The sequence below is a fragment of the Salvia splendens genome, chromosome 18 (genome assembly GCF_004379255.2).
Source record: "Salvia splendens isolate huo1 chromosome 18, SspV2, whole genome shotgun sequence".
NCBI classification, from domain to species: domain Eukaryota; kingdom Viridiplantae; phylum Streptophyta; class Magnoliopsida; order Lamiales; family Lamiaceae; genus Salvia; species Salvia splendens.
Window position 1 is genome coordinate 7,302,791 of NC_056049.1, and position 13,306 is coordinate 7,316,096.

At 37.4% G+C, this 13,306-nt stretch overlaps 2 protein-coding genes across 3 annotated transcripts; both read right to left on the reverse strand.

Annotated features, from left to right (window-relative positions):
• Positions 1 to 1,172: 1,172 nt before the first annotated feature.
• LOC121777438 (26S proteasome non-ATPase regulatory subunit 4 homolog) lies at positions 1,173 to 5,232 on the reverse strand. The gene is made up of 11 exons (XM_042174702.1): positions 5,104 to 5,232; positions 4,882 to 4,995; positions 4,576 to 4,681; positions 4,096 to 4,210; positions 3,806 to 4,015; positions 3,430 to 3,727; positions 2,692 to 2,815; positions 2,460 to 2,563; positions 2,250 to 2,318; positions 1,497 to 1,570; positions 1,173 to 1,396 (listed from the first exon to the last, which is right to left on the reverse strand). Exons 1-10 carry the CDS (start codon positions 5,113 to 5,115, stop codon positions 1,526 to 1,528), a joined length of 1,197 nt encoding a protein of 398 aa, XP_042030636.1. The 5' UTR covers positions 5,116 to 5,232; the 3' UTR covers positions 1,173 to 1,396; positions 1,497 to 1,525.
• Positions 5,233 to 6,027: 795 nt separating this feature from the next.
• On the reverse strand, positions 6,028 to 10,501 carry LOC121776446 (MLO-like protein 4). Of its 2 annotated transcripts, none has more exons than XM_042173619.1 (15): positions 9,900 to 10,501; positions 9,704 to 9,761; positions 9,364 to 9,599; positions 8,771 to 8,887; positions 8,615 to 8,681; positions 8,430 to 8,539; positions 8,198 to 8,272; positions 8,009 to 8,094; positions 7,493 to 7,542; positions 7,242 to 7,282; positions 6,999 to 7,169; positions 6,863 to 6,898; positions 6,701 to 6,768; positions 6,575 to 6,635; positions 6,028 to 6,499 (listed from the first exon to the last, which is right to left on the reverse strand). In XM_042173619.1, exons 1-15 carry the CDS (start codon positions 10,017 to 10,019, stop codon positions 6,233 to 6,235), a joined length of 1,563 nt encoding a protein of 520 aa, XP_042029553.1. In that variant the 5' UTR covers positions 10,020 to 10,501; the 3' UTR covers positions 6,028 to 6,232. The 2 variants fall into 2 exon arrangements, with proteins under 2 accessions (XP_042029553.1, XP_042029554.1); XM_042173620.1 differs by having other exon boundaries at positions 8,430 to 8,536; positions 9,900 to 10,500.
• Between the last annotated feature and the right edge of the window lie 2,805 nt (positions 10,502 to 13,306).

Genomic DNA, 13,306 nt, shown 5'->3' on the forward strand with positions numbered 1-13,306 from the left:
ACCATTTCTTTTATTTTTATTTATTTATTTTTATTTTTTTAATGTTGATTTTAAATTCAAATTGGACTCATTTCCCGCTATTTATATCAATTTGTAATTTGTTTGTAAATTATATCACATTATAATTTGTTTGTAAATTTTATCATATTGTAATTTGTATATGTAAATTGTAAATTTGATATCATTTTCACTTTACTCGTCTTAATTCAATTTAAACTATTCATTCCTTGTTCCAATTTATTTTATAATTTCAAACTACATGACAAAAAAAATTAAGGAAAAAAACCGTGAAACCGCAAAACCGAACCTAAACCGCTACGAACCGTCCGAAAACCGACGGTTCGGAACCGAAATTGAAACCGCTGATTTTTGAACCGAAACCGAAACTGTGAAACAGCCTCACGGTTAGGTTCCGGTTCCATATTTCCTAAAATCGGAATCGGCGGTTCCGAACCAAAACCGCCGGTTCATGAACCGTGGGCAGGTCTAATTTTCGGTGCATGCAAACACAGCGTCAAAAGTAACTCCCCACCGTGGTTGCTTAGAAAAATAATTCCAAACAAACCTTTGGGAAACTTCCTCCCAATCACGATGGATGTAGGACCAAATTCATTGGACATAAGGAGGAGGAGCTGCAAGGTTTTTGTAATACTCTTTACTACGTTGCTCTGCTAAGACAATCAACCAAGCTATTTCCTCATTATCAACCATACTTGAATTGAGAATGGAAATTGTAGAGAAAATGGAATTAGAGATTTTATTGTGTAAAAAAATCTGGTAGAATGAAGTATTGATTTTAGAATAATTGAAGGATAAAAAATAAAAAATTAAAAATGAAAAACAGTAATATAACAATTATCTTTGCGTTAGTCAGATAATTTTATAGTTTTTAACTAATTTCCAATTTTTTGAAATAAAATAGAAATTTTCAAATGATAAAAAAAACGATGGCCACTCGCACGGGGCTTGAGTGGGTATCACCGCCCACTTAAAAATTGCCACAAGAGGGGACAGCTCTCCCCCCAACTCAAAGTGCAAACCTCGTTGGGAGGAGACGCTCGCAATGCATCTCCCTCGTACCTCATCTCGCCGAGACGAGTCCCCACCCCTTTTTTCTTCTCACCCGTTGCGGATGGCCTTAAAGACCATACAGAATAAATCATGAGACAAACTAAGCAAAGAAAAAACAGCGTTCCACATAATGATTGAATAAGCCATCCACAATACCATCTGAAATAAAACGTAATAATTTTGACATCAAAGTTCTCAAGGTAATGCTGGATCAGTTCACAACAATCATCCTTCGTCATAATATATATAGATGGTTCATGGCATATCATCCTGACTGCCAACTTCAACAGTTCTCATCACTTTCTGCATACTAGATCCCCTTGACCTATGCAACACATGTAATTAAGTGATCGGTGACACAAGAAATAACAAGGCCATTGCAACAAGATCAAAATGGACAACACCGCTGAAAGTTGGAAATAAACCTGAAGGTGAGAGTAGACCAGACGTGTGTTCACTTCTTTTCCTCTTCTTTTGGTTCTGTGTCTTCTTCCTTCTTCTGCATGAACCAAAAATGTTACAAACGTATAAAGAGTACAATAGTACAAACAACGAGCTATAAGAAAACCAGTCGTTGATTTTGTCTAGGTGATACGTATGCTTATCATGAACACCTACAATTATAAATTGTAACTATTTCCACTAGCAGAAGAAAATGAGCTCATTACAATCAGTTCATAAGCACAGAGAGAGAATATATTTGCATTATTAGTGAAACTAAGTAACATAAAATGGGCGTCTCCATGTTGCAACTAGGAGTACATTCTAGTAAAACTATACATGATTAAAACAGAGGCAACTAGTTGCGAAACATACTGTAGAAGAAACTAATATTGAAGGCAGAAACGATATAAAACACCAGTCATAAAGTTTTGAACAAAGATCCAATTTTTATAGGGTAAGACTTAAGCAATCAATCAAACATGACTGATAGACAGGGAGTTCATTTGAAGCAAAACCTTCATATCATCTCATCACCAATCAAGTATGTGCTGGTCACAGATCACTCTCTTACAAAGCTGAACTTGAGTAAATACACAATGCAAGAAGAGTACTCATAAGAAGAGAAGAACAATATCGCTTTCACACACAGGAGCGATTATCAATTAATATCTAATTTTTACGATTTTTTTCATCTACTTTGACCCTTTTCTCCTACCAAAGTCATTACAACTAACCTCAGACTGATTTTGCATGGACGCAAGCAAATCTTTGATGGCGGGGTCATTCGGATCAACGCCTGGAAGCTGTTAAAGCAATCAACTATTAAATAAATGATAAAACTGGCAGTCAATGTTTCGAATTTGTTTAACGTGTTAGTACATATTTGAGAATCAATTAACTCAGCCAGCCATATAATCAAGAATATAACATGAAGATACACTTACTTGAGCCAGCATGGAGGACATATAGGATTGATCTGCAAATATCTTATTTGCTTCATTCGGGTTTGATTGATCACCTTGACCATCTTGCACAGACATTTGAAGAGCTACAAGGAAAAAGGTACATTTTGTAATCAAATAATCTGCAGATTATTCTACCAAGATCCAGTATACAGAAAGAAGTCCAGAGAAACAGGTCAATGCAAGATAATAGTAAATGGACATTAGATCTCACCAAGTTGCAGATCATGGTCATCAGCAGATGCATCGGACATGTCAGTGTCCCTCACAGCAACTGTGGATGAAGAATCATCCATGGACATAGCTAGGGCTTGCTGTAACAATGCATTCTCATCATCCTGTAAGAAAATATCTTATGTTATCTTCAGTTCATTGCATATTGAATTATGAATCAGAAGTCAAAATGCATTCAAGAGAGGCTCCAGGTTGATTTTTAGAAATTCAAAACCTTAAAAAGAAATAGATCTAAAAGAAAATGAATTCTTCGAGCATTTCTCTTTTTCTCTTATTATATACACATAAGATCGTGCAAACTTTTTAGCACCAAAAAATAACAAATTTCTCTTAATTTCATCAACAAAGATAAGGTTTAATCTGTCAAAAGGATAGTTACAAGGAAAATATAGATGTAAACATTCAACATTTCTTAACATGCCACATCAGATACGCACAAGATTATGTTACCCTATCCTGTTTCTCTCTGTTCATATACAAACAACCTACTTGGACTCCTATAACATTCAACCCTCGCAAATTTACACATATCAAGACCTTATATTCTTGTATTCGTATAAGTTCTTCTAAAGATTTAATCAACAAATACGTGAAATCCAAAAGTACCAAGCTGTCAGTCATGTAAACCATGCTAGCACTTAAGTAAAAAGCTAAGGTCCACTGTTGACCATCACACCGAGATGCTAAAACAAGAGTTCAGTAATATGAGAACTCAAACCGTTAGATCATGGGTCTTCTTTTCGGGTTCAGATGTTCCAGGGATCACATTCTCAGTCATGGTTACATCCTGTGAAGTGGATAGCTCTCCTTTTTCCCCCTTTCCAGCTTCTTCTGCAGCCTTCTTTGCAGCCGCTTCTTGTCTTGCCCTCTCCTCTTCCATTGATACTCTAAGTGCAAGAGCAAGTTCAGGGTCCAAGTTTGGATCCACGCCAAATTCAAACCCGCCACCAGCAGCAGCTGCCGCAGCTGCAACATAGCCACTTGCTCCTTCTCCATCACCTGTAAATATTGGGGTACTGCACAAAGAAAAATATTAGAAAATGTAACATAATAGATTCATCTTGACCGAAGCTCCAGCCAAAATAGAGAAAAACCTGATAAGCACGTCTGAAAGAGCACTGGGACCAGGAGGAACATGTACAATATGACTGCTATCATTGTTATTTACTGCAGCAATTAATGCCTCAAGCTTCTCTGTCTTCTCTTCATCTTCTTCACCAAAGTTTACAATATCAAGAGCTACACTGTTCTTTTTCAATTTTCTTCCAATTAACTCCAACACCTTCTTGTCATACTTAACAGGACTGCAACAACATACATGACTCCCTGAGAAACTAATGCTAAAAAAATCAACTTCAGAAGCACATAACTTAATGATTTGTACCTTCCCACAAACACAATTATCCTTTGCTGTTGCTTCTTGTTTTGGCGATGCTTGAGGGCCAACTGTGCAACTTGGATCCCAGCTGCCAAGTTCATCTCACCACCCACTTCTACACCTACACAGATCATCAAAGCACTATGATAAATAAGATAATCACAGGAAAAATAGGCATTATGACGTCGAAATTACAATTTGACAGGCACATGCTTCCACAACTGACTGAAAACAACTTGTGAATCTTCAATAGTATCATAATACACTAAACTTTCTTAGTCCCACATGCATAATAAAAAAGAACCCAAAAGATCATTGAGTGTCCATCCATCACCCTAAAGCTAAAGTCTGGAGATAAACCAACAAATTTTAACTCAGGGAAAATTTTATCAAAATCCCAGTTCACAATTTTATAATCTTCCAATCATCACATACTGATAAAATGAATTCCCTAATACAGCTGACCCAATGTTAGTAGAAGCTAACCGTGTGCACATGCCAATATCTTGCCAAGATCACTGGTTGGAGTGACCAAGACACGAACCCCCTTTCCGGCCATTGTCAACACTCCCACTGTATTTTCTGGATTTGCCTACATAAAATAATAATAATGAAGACACGCACACAAATCAGCACAAACCTAACCAGCACTAAACCAAAAGCATTCCCCAAATCAATAAGTAAAGGTGGTACATAAATTGATTCGCTTATCAACAAGACAAACACTAACGATTAAAAAATTAAAGAGCCCTAGAACACGAAATAACTGAAAAGGGGGAAGAAAAAGAAAACCTGAGTCTTCGCTCCGCAAATTAGGCTTACAGCGTCCTTTTGAGCATCGAATCGAGTGGGGGAGTAGTCGCCGTTACGCATCCACTCCGAATTATCGATGCAGATCATCGTAGCCTATTCATCCATTTAAAACTCGAACAGTTAGCGCGATTGGCAACTACAAGGGGGGAACTGAGCCCTGATACGCAAACGCAACCAATTGAAATTAAATGAAGCGCAAACCTCGAGCACCATGATTGCAGATCGAACTACGGAAAGATAAACACAGCTGACAAATAAATGAGGAGAAATTGAGAGAATTGTTTTGTGAGAGAATTTGAGGTTACTTGGAAGAGGGGCAGCAAATATGAACACTTTCCAATATGAATAATTTGATCCTTCATGTTTCAACAATTATAAATAGGCCCATGGGCTTTCCAATTTTATAATTTAATCCATCAAATTTAGTCCAAGTAATAGTTACTACTAATTTGAATTGTATGACCCAAACTTGTTTGCTGGGACTATAAATTGTGAATATATATTTAGTGATTAGGCTAATATTTGTATGTTTTACTTTTTATTTTTAATATGGGATGGAACATGGAAAGATCTCTTTCATAACTACATTCTATTTTGCATTTACCATATGGTTAGTAATAGTATGCAATAATTTTGTGATTAGTGTGTAGTAATTTGTTGGGAAGGGCTAAATGAAAAAAAATGAGATTATTGTTCTCCGATTCTAATTTAAATAGTTATGGAGTACTTCATTCGTCCACTTTCTTTTTTGTCCATTCCAACTAAGATGACTCCTTACTTATTTTAAAAATAATTAAATTATTCAACTATTGTTTCTCTTTCTTATTTTATTCATCTCTTCTACTTTAAAATATCCAATAATTTTGTTTCTCTATTATTTTATCCAGTTATTCTACTTGAAAACACTCAACAATTGTTTTTTCTTTACTTAAATTCCTTAAAATAAAATTGCATGAAATCTTATGGCATTCCATTATGGAATCATCTTTTATAGAACAAAGTGTGCATGTTTTATGTACATGTTACTTAAATATAGTCCTAGTACATTATATAGTATTAACCTAATACGTATACGATATAAAGTTCTTGAAAAATACTTAAACATAATTCGAAACAACGCAATCCTTTGTGGAGTAGGTGTTAATGCTCATATTAATATTTTGAAGAAGTATTACTCCCAATTTTGTAACACACGATTAAATAGATAAAATGCAATTGGCAAGAACCTTTGTCAGCCAATATCCCCTAACTAAATGAGCTTTCATCTATTGCTGCTACAAATATACAAAACCGAAGCGATGGTCGTCGGTTACTTGACCACGACCAACTATCATACCTCCGGATCCGAACGCACCCGATCCTGAAGATCCTCGTTTGACGTAGGTAAGGAGCCATTCTCATCAGAAGCCAAGCTACGCCCCGCCATGCTTGAGCTCCCTTCTATTCTTCCAGTAGAGTTGCCTGTTGTGTCCTTCCCCTCCTCCAAGGACGGCTGGGTAGGACTCGGTCCGTGTCTAGTCCTCACCTTTTTCCGCCATCCATGCAGCGATTTCCTCACATCCTCAGACACTATGGTCCTCTTGAACTTTGACCCCATCTGCAACGACTGTGTTATAACATGCGAATGGAAATCGATGCACGAGGCCAGCCAGCACACGAGAAAACTACCTACCTGAGCTATAATAACGTAAAGAGGGAAAGTGATGAAGCTGCACCAGAACTGCGAGATCACCCTGCACTGGTGCACCACTTTAGACACTAGAACGGAACAGTGGAAAGATAGTGAGCCACAACGTACCCAAATGTCAACCGAATCACCAAGAAAGTGCGGTCGTCAGTGTAGCACGACGATGCCTTTATTTCCCACTGAATTAAACACATCAAAACAAAACAGTCTCTTGTATGTATATTTTGCTTTAAATTGCAACTACAAGATCGGATTGGATTGATGAGGTCTTACCAATGACCATAGATAAGTTGTCATCTCGAATGCATTCTGCACAAAAAACACAACAGCACAGGTGATGAACTTATCTATATTGTTTCTTTTCATTTGAATCTTAATCCAAGCCACGAAATGACATGTGTTGAGCAACCTGAAATGATACGAATTGTATCAATCGGAGAAGCAGCCTGGGGTTGCCAAACCAGAAGAGCTCGTCCCTCAGATTGAACCTCCGGACTTCAGTCCACTGACTGGACTCCATGATTTCAACAGCCAGCTTTACAACTATGCGGTGTAGCTTTGTACCGAGTAGAAGGATCAACTGCTCAAGACATATAAGCAAACGATACATCTGGAAGGTTCATAAAGCCCAAAAAGAAAGTCTTCAACTTACAACGGTGGGAAGGAAAGAGAGCCAGAAGTATATATTTGTTCCTGATGCCAAATAAGTATAACAATACACTTTAGAACAGTTACAGAAGAGCAGGATCAATTACGATTCAGATTGTCTTATATCAATGCTATGAGGTTTGTCAGCAACAAGAAATAACCGATGACAAACACATGCATTCAAGTGAGCAAGACAGGAACAATCGATTAATCACAGATTCATAAACAATATTCATTTCGGTAAGAGGATCTTACCATGAAATCCTAGAACAATGCAGGTAATAGCGAAAACCCATAGTGGGATACTGCAAAAGATAAGGAAGAAATATTAGATACTTTCATTTAATTTCTACAGCTAATTTAGCTTCTTAGACAAGTCATTGCTGGAAACTGCAACGTTTTACTCTCTCCAGCGAATAAGGCGAGCCAAAAGATCCATTTTTATAGAACCCTTTACAAATGATATTTACCATCTTTTTAAAGAAAGTACAGATACAGCTTTAAGAGAGGATAGTGAGCATAATCTGTCAATTGATCTAAAGAAAGGTCAATGTTGAACGCATTCAAGAAGTCGACCCATGAGGCTTAAATGCTGCTGAAAATCCATCTAAATTTGTGAATGAATTATGAGATGATATACTTATAGTTTATAGCATATATGTGAAGAAAATTCCACATCGGAGTTATGTAGATGAGTAATATATTAGAAACAGGATAATGGTTGTTATAAGAGATATTAGCAACCATGCTAATCAATGAATGTTCTTGTACCTAATGCCAACAATATCTCGGAACTCTTCCTCCATGCTCCGAAGCATGTAATTGTGGAAATCATAAGTGAAAGGTAATTGATGGGTCTGAAAATGTAAGCCATAACAAAGAAACAGAAAGTTATAAATCCACACTATGTATGCAATCAGCAGTAGGATCCGAACAAGTGAACTTAGGAGATAAACTTACAGTGATGAAGCCCAGTCGTAGAGCCATATAGTCAGCTTGGCTTATAGAACTCCAAAACTGGCGGCTGAAACAAAGCTGAGCATAAACTGGCTTATGAAATGTTCAAGTGCCAACTCACAAACATACACACAAAGGATAATGACTCAGAATTATGTTGCCACAGAATCTAAACTAAGCAGTCAATTAGTAATGCCTAATTTGGTTAAACCTATGAGACTTTGTGTGTGCATACCAGCCAAACAAGAAGTCTGTTCTGACTCCAAGGATGGGATGTATGATGAGCAACGAAACTTGATAGGCGCCGTATTGGCATACCATCTGTTCCGACATCTTCAGAATCTGCTTCAATATTGCAAGGAAATAATTCATAGGCGATGAGAATAAATTTTCCACATATAATAGGATCATATCAACTACCAGCAGTTAGCAGGCCTCGAAGAGCCAATGTCTTTGCGTTATTTTCCCATGTTCTCCAGCTATAGATCTGCATTCAGGATAACGAATGTTGAGCATGTTGGCTGAAGCAATGCAGCAAGAATCATGGGAGGTTACTATGACACTGAAAACGCCCACCTTGATCATGGCTAGTGCAATGGCTAAGAAACTATATGAGACATGGGTAACGCCCAAAACAAAAAAGAACCGATGTAGCTGCTCAAGGCTCTCGTGTGAAGCAAATGGTTCACGATCCTGGAAAACAGAGGTAGATACTGAGCACAAGCAACCTTAATTATTACATTAACTAGCTAGAATTTGACGTTAGAGACTGGAAACCATAATCTAAACCCTAAACCCTATTACTCTGATGCATCAAATCTGGTTTTCTAAAATTTAAAGTCTTCTGTATGACCACTTTTATTGTGACTTTGATATAGCAAGATATGAGAATTTGAGTATGAGGCAAATATTCAAATCCAGAATGCTAATACAACTTCATTCGAGAGCGCACAATGCATTCAATCTAAAATTAAGGGAAGGAAACTCTCTAAGCACATCATTTAAAACTAAAAATCATGTCCTACATTTCTATGAACTTGGATACCTGATGGATACATTAATCCTAACAACCATTAACAGCACATACAACTGCTGAATAAGTAGGCATAAAATCCAGATCCATGGTGAAAATGAAACAAGAAACTATCTATACAGCGTGAAAGAAATACCTTAGGGCAATAATTGTGATTCTGGCCTTCCAACAACATCCGCGAAATTGAGGAATTAAAATGATCAGACCTGAAAACAACCGCATGTCTAGCAAGAGCTTGTTGTTCTGCAACTTTAGTGGGAGAACATGGATAGAACCGGCTGCTCATCAATGCCGATGGCTTGACACAAATTTTGGCCACAAAAGCAATCCAATGACCCATCAACAACGATAGAAGCCCAAATACCATTAACTCTGGTTTACACCAAAGAAGCATCTCATGAAACCAAAAATCTAAATTCAACAAGAACATCAAAAATCCAACAACAAATAAACCTTAGAAGAGCCCATCTTCTTACCTTCCTTGATTTTATCCAAGGCAGCAAGAAGATGTTTCCTTTTAGTCCTATCCAACCACTATACAAACACACATAAACACACATGAACACACTACATAATCATTAACAATTCAAGAATCATGAACACTTCAAAATCCATCACCATCACACACACACACACAAACACACATAAAAAGAGGGAGAAATCAACACTAACCTTCCCAAACTTCTTCAAGCCTCCATGAAGCAAGAAGCCAATGGCAACCAAAAGGGAGATAACAGTGGCAACAGCCCAGGTGGGCGTCCCTGCCAAAGATCTCCCCTCCCTACTTTTCATCTCACAATCAATAAAAAAATGAAGAATCTTTTACCGAGTCTCTGCAAAATGGGTTCCGAAAAAGAGAATCTTGCCAAAAGGGAGTCGAGTAATTGGGCGATTAGACGAAGCCATTTATGGAATCATAATTGTTGTGTTTATATGTCGACCATGGCGCCTTCAGCATTAAAAATTGGCTGCATGGACTGCTGCTAAAAAGTGGAGCACAATGCAAAATGGGGCCCTTTCTTCGTCAAAATTGGTTAGCTCCAAATTTTATCAATAGGATTGTGGAATATTGTTGGGTTCTAAAGCTTTAGCTTTGCTACTGCAATTGAATTTCTGACTTTTCACCTCTACTAACTCTACCAACTATTGTTGGGTTCTAAAGCTTTAGCTTTGCTACTGCAATTGAATTTCTGACTTTTCACCTCTACCAACTCTACCAACTATTGTTGGGTTCTAAAGCTTTAGCTTTGCTACTGCAATTGAATTTCTGACTTTTCACCTCTACTAACTCTACCAACTCTTGAAACGTGGAAATCAATGAGCTGCTGAATTATTGTCATTTTTTCTCGATTAAATTATTGTCATTTTTCTCGATTAAATTATTGCTACATGCCTGCATATATTACTTAATTGGCAGGCAGTAGGTTGTTCACTAAAAGATAGCATTAAAGTTAAATAAAATAAAATTATTTTGTTATACAGTTGTCTTCTACATTTTTCTACATGGTGTGACGTAATTTGAATATCACAAATCTCCACGGCTTGTTTCTTGGTTATTATTTTGTCTTGGTTTGTTGACTATGTTTTGACTAATGTTTTTAAGGTTTTATTTGTCATGATTTTCATTTTGTTAGCAGTTATTGATTTAATATATAGATACATGGGAAAAAAAAGCACTGACACGAATTATGATGAATTGAAAAAAATCAACAATTACCAACGGCAAATCCCTTCGTAATGCCAAGGGGTAAATAGGATATACCAACAAATTTCACAGTAGGTAATTGGCGTATTTTTTGTAGTGAATATAATTGCTTGCGATTTCACTTATTTTCGATGTGGTATATAATTTGCATCTGACAATTCTACGAGTCTATTCTCTCTCTTTGTTCTCCCATATAATATAGCTGTAGGAAAACGTGTAAAATATGGGGAACTTTTCCTTTTCCTAAGTCCTTTGGCCTTTCATCTTAAGGTAACCTCCAAATGCATTATGAAGTGCCTTAATGCCAAGACTCTTCATGTAGGCATTCATATCCTATAAATAGGTGGAGTTTTGGGAGATGAGGACACACCAACATCACAACAAGCATTCTCTCTTCTCTAGCTCTCTACATCCTAGTTCACATATAGGAGCATTGCATAGCTCGATTCTCGGAACTCCATCAAGTTCGCCGGTGCCTAGCGGGTTTGAGGTGCTTCTACACGCTAGGAGGAAGTCGTTTTATCTTTGGGGGCAATACGCCATTCCGTGAGCACTAGCCGGGGCGTAATTTGTCTTGCGGAAAGAGGGCTTTCCTCGACTCGACTTATAAATTTGGTTTGCTTTATTTCCGTTGTAATTTTCATTCCTCTTTTTGTTGCAAGTTTCCTTTCTATTGTAATAGTTAGAGTACCGTCTGTACACGGCTTGGGAATTTCTTCCCACTATTTCTAACAATCGCAAGACAAATTATTGTACTCTTCTAAGACAGGATTATACCAATTGAAGTTGGAGGAAACATGAGCTCCAAAGCTGGAATGAAGAAACGAACAGTCGCAATGTTCGTGGGCTACGAAATGGTTAATTCCCTGAAATCAATTCTCTTGAGAATTGTGTTTATCGTTTGTCAGTTGACAAGCAAGACCAATTTAGACTTGGTAGTAGTAATTGGGATGCATGGGTTGTTGAATATACCAATGCACATATGGTTCAATATAATTGTGTACTTATTGATGGAGACAATATTGTGCAAATTATTTGAACGTGTTGTTATAAACAACAAAGATCACGAGGTGGTCGCAATGGTCTCCGATGTGAACCATGGTAATAATCCAAATGAATGGTTTGTTGATACAGGTGCCACATGTCATGTGTGCTCTGAAAGAAGCGTTTTTTCTACCTACAAATCTGTTGGAGGTAGAAAAATACGTATGGGAAACCAAGCCTCTTCTAAGGTGGTTGGTGTGGGTAATGTGTTCTTAAAATTAGGACCAGGAAAGGTTCTTACCCTTAAGGATGTGCTGCATGTCCCAGACATCCGAAATAATTTGGTGTTAGACTCACTTCTAGTAAATCATGGATTTTCACTAGAATTTGAGTGTGAAAAGGTTATAATGACCAAGGATGAAAAGTTCATAGGTGAAGGTCACCTAGTGAATGGGTTTTTTAGCTGAACGTTACGGTCATTCACCGTGGAAAAGGAATAAGCAATAAGGAAGATAACACATCCTCTTATTTGCTTGAAAGCTCTAATTTATGGCATAATACTGGGACATGTAAATCTAAATGCTATAAAAAGATTAGTAAATCTTAATTTACTAAAAGCAGATAAGTTTAACTCACAAGAAAAATGTGAAGTGTGTGTTGAAGCCAAAATGGCTAAACTGTCGTTCCATTCGGTAGAGCGAAACACAAAACCTCTTGAATTGATCTTTACAGACGTATGTGATTTGAAATTTGTACAAACAAGAGGTGGTAAAAAGTACTTCATCACATTTGTGGATGATTACACAAGATATCCCCAAGTACTTGAAGGGTACTGTAATGCAAATTGGATCTCTGATTCAAAAGACTCATTTTTTACAAGTGGGTATGTGTTCACTGTGGGGGGTGGTGCTGTCTCGTGGAAATCAACGAAACAGACGTGTATTGCTCGTTCCACTATGGAATCTGAGTTTATCGCATTGGATAAAGTAGGGGAAGAAGCCGAGTGGCTCAGAAATTTCCTAGAATGTATTCCATGTTGGAAGAAGCCAGTGCCGACAGTAGTGATATACTGTGATAGCCAAGCAGCTATAGGGAGAGCACATAGTGGCTTATACAACGGTAAGTCTCGACATATTCGTCGGCGACATAATACCGTCAGACAATTGATCACAAGTGGTGTTATCACAGTTGACTATGTAAGGTCAGTTGATAACTTAGCGGATCCGTTAACGAAAGGTTTAAACCGTGATCAATTGCATAAATTGCTAAAAGGAATGGGACTGAAAACCACATCTTAAAAGATGATTATAGTGGTAACCCAACCATACGATTGGAGATCCCATGGGTTTGGTTCAATGGGAAAACGAAGCTATATGAATCTAGTTGTAAC

Coding starts and splice junctions, on each gene's coding strand:
- LOC121777438 (XM_042174702.1), bottom strand. Junction 4,682..4,881: donor TTTGCGGAGCGAAGACTCAG/GTTTTCTTTTTC, acceptor TATTTTATGTAG/GCAAATCCAGAAAATACAGT. Junction 2,319..2,459: donor TGTCCTCCATGCTGGCTCAA/GTAAGTGTATCT, acceptor TTGCTTTAACAG/CTTCCAGGCGTTGATCCGAA.
- LOC121776446 (XM_042173619.1), bottom strand. CDS start 10,019: ATGAAAAGTAGGGAGGGGAGATCTTTGGCAGGGACGCCCACCTGGGCT. Junction 7,283..7,492: donor CATTGTTCTAGGATTTCATG/GTAAGATCCTCT, acceptor ATTTGGCATCAG/GAACAAATATATACTTCTGG. Junction 6,769..6,862: donor CAACTTATCTATGGTCATTG/GTAAGACCTCAT, acceptor TGTTTAATTCAG/TGGGAAATAAAGGCATCGTC.